Genomic DNA, 2233 nt, shown 5'->3' with positions numbered 1-2233 from the left:
CTTGGGACAGAGCAGCCTTCACCAGGACCTGCCACTGCTGATAACACCAAAGAGCCGCCGGGTGGTGTTTGTTGTAGGAAGCCCTGAGCAAACAGGAGAGGGTTTATCTGGAGCTGTTCCAGCCCCGTGGCCTCGTGGCTGCGGGAAACGCTGCCAAGCTCAGCCTGGGCAGTGCGGGTGAGTGGCTGGGGCTTGTGCCATGGCAGTCAGATAACCAGGGCACATCATTATGAATGTTAATGGCTTGTTTAGTTAAGGCACTGCCCCCTCTAGCGGGACTCCCAGATTGTGTTTAAACACTGCGCAAACCGCCTGTGCAAATATTTATCTGTTGCAGTTTTCTTTCATCTGTAAATGCTGTTGTCTCTCCTTCCACGTGTGGCAAGGAGCTTCTCCTCTTTAACAGCCCAGCTCCCTCTAAGCCCCAAAACAGACTCTGCACTAGAGCTTCAGTCCCAGATTTTCCCCAATAGCTTGGAAATGCTTGTGAGCAAGGGCACGTTCCTGCCAGAGAGCAGCCACTTGGCTCTGGGCTTCCTTACACTGCCAGGGCAAACCGTTCCAGGCTCCCAGAGCTATGCCAGGATGGGGGACCAGTCTCAGCCTGCCACCCACCCAGAGCAGGGCCAGACCCCACCAAGGAGTCCCAGGAGGGCTATGCTGCTGCCCCTGTGTCCCAGCAGTGAGAGGGTTGGGTGCCCCTCTCATGCCCTGCAGGGCTGATGCAGATGTTTTTTCCTCTTTCAGAGGTGGTGTGTCTGGAGCCTGCATGAATCCTGCCAGAGCCTTCGGGCCAGCTGTGGTAGCAAACTACTGGGACTATCACTGGGTTTACTGGGTAGGGCCCATGGTCGCTGCCCTCCTCAGCGGTGCCCTGGTGAGGTACGTGGTGCCACACAGGTGGACCCCCCGTTTCCCACCCTGCCACCTCCCCAGGGGCTCTGCACAGGCTCCTTCCCTGCTCCCTGGGTCAGGGCTGCAAGCACCTGCTTTTCTAGATGTCCAAATGCTGGAGACTCCCTTCCCTTCTCTTCCCTGCGAGGAGAGGGTGACAGCAAAAACCAAACCAGTCTCCAAATCCATGTGTCAGCTCCATCTGTGTCTTTGTGTGGGGTGAATCCAGACATGGGCTGGCACTGGGCTGTTGCTGGGTTTCTGTTCCACACTTGCAACGGCAAAAACACTGACCCCGTTTCTCCTTTTGCCTTCCCAAAGGCTCCTGATGGGCGACCGGACCACCCGCCTCTTCCTGAAGTGATGCCAGCTGCAGGGCCACGGGCACACTGGGCACTGGCGTGAAGTCCCCTGCTCCTGCCCCTCGCCATCCCACCCCCCTCTGCCTCTCCCAGGCATCCTGTGCTCGGGATCCGGCTCACCCGGAGCGGCAGGGAGGAAGGGCACCCTCCCGGGGTGCAGGGCTCCGGCTGCCGGCGGCTCCAGGAGAAACCCCTGGGCAAACCAAATGCTTCCTACCCCTCCTCCTGGGCTGCTCCAGGCAGAGGCAGAGAAGCTGTTGCCGTGGCAGGGAGGAGGTTCCCTCCTTTCCGATGTCCCCGCGGGGCTGGCAGAGCCCCGCACGATGTCACCTCTCTGTTTTCAGCCGACTTGCTGTTTTTCCCCCCAGCCCGAGGGGTGACCCCCAGACGCACACAGAAAGATGTGCTCTTGTCTAGAGGAGAGAGAGGCTGCGGATTTGCATGAGCACAAATTACTTGCCTGAGGTTGCTTTATGTGGTTTCTGTTTATCGATTCCTCTCCACAAACATTCAAACCAGCAAAAGCTGAAAAAAAAAATAATATTACTTGGGAAGAAACATCTACCAAATAAATTTTAAAGCCCTTTAAAATGTAAATCCTTCCAAGTGATGCCGGGTGAAGAAACACTTTGGTGCCAGGGGAAGCAGGGCTGGATGTGGCCGTGTGTGCAGGGAGGAGGTGCAGCCCCTGCTGCTCTGAGCCCCCCCTGCCAGCCAGGGGAGTGGGGCTGGGGGTCCCAAGCCCCCCTCCCCACTCTGCCTCCTGGGCTCCCTCCCCAGAGGAGCAGTTCTGTGCCAGCTCCTCTTGGGCTGCACATGACAGCGAGACGCAGTTAGAGATCAGGAAAATGAGGAGCAGAAGGTGAAGCAGGGGGTGGGAAGCAGAGAGCCAAGCCCCCCTCCCCCTGTGCCCCCCCCCTCGCCAGCCTCCAGGGCCTCTCCTGCTCTGCCGCGAGGCTGTGCGGGGGTGCAGGGGC

The 2233-nt window shown here is 58.8% G+C and overlaps 1 protein-coding gene across 1 annotated transcript in view; it reads left to right on the top strand.

The window, feature by feature from the left end:
- The window catches only part of AQP8 (aquaporin 8), a 4417-nt gene extending 3159 nt beyond the window's left edge, over positions 1–1258 (top strand). Inside the window, exons 4-5 of the mRNA XM_010002600.1 lie at positions 748–882; positions 1216–1258. Coding sequence (XP_010000902.1) covers positions 748–882; positions 1216–1258 — 178 coding nt within the window. The remainder of the gene's footprint in view (positions 1–747; positions 883–1215) is intronic.
- The last annotated feature ends 975 nt before the right edge of the window (positions 1259–2233 follow it).

The sequence above is a fragment of the Chaetura pelagica genome, unplaced genomic scaffold, assembly GCF_000747805.2.
Source record: "Chaetura pelagica isolate M959 unplaced genomic scaffold, ChaPel_1.0 scaffold438, whole genome shotgun sequence".
Lineage (NCBI taxonomy): Eukaryota > Metazoa > Chordata > Aves > Apodiformes > Apodidae > Chaetura > Chaetura pelagica.
This window is presented reverse-complemented; position numbering and strand designations above follow the sequence as displayed.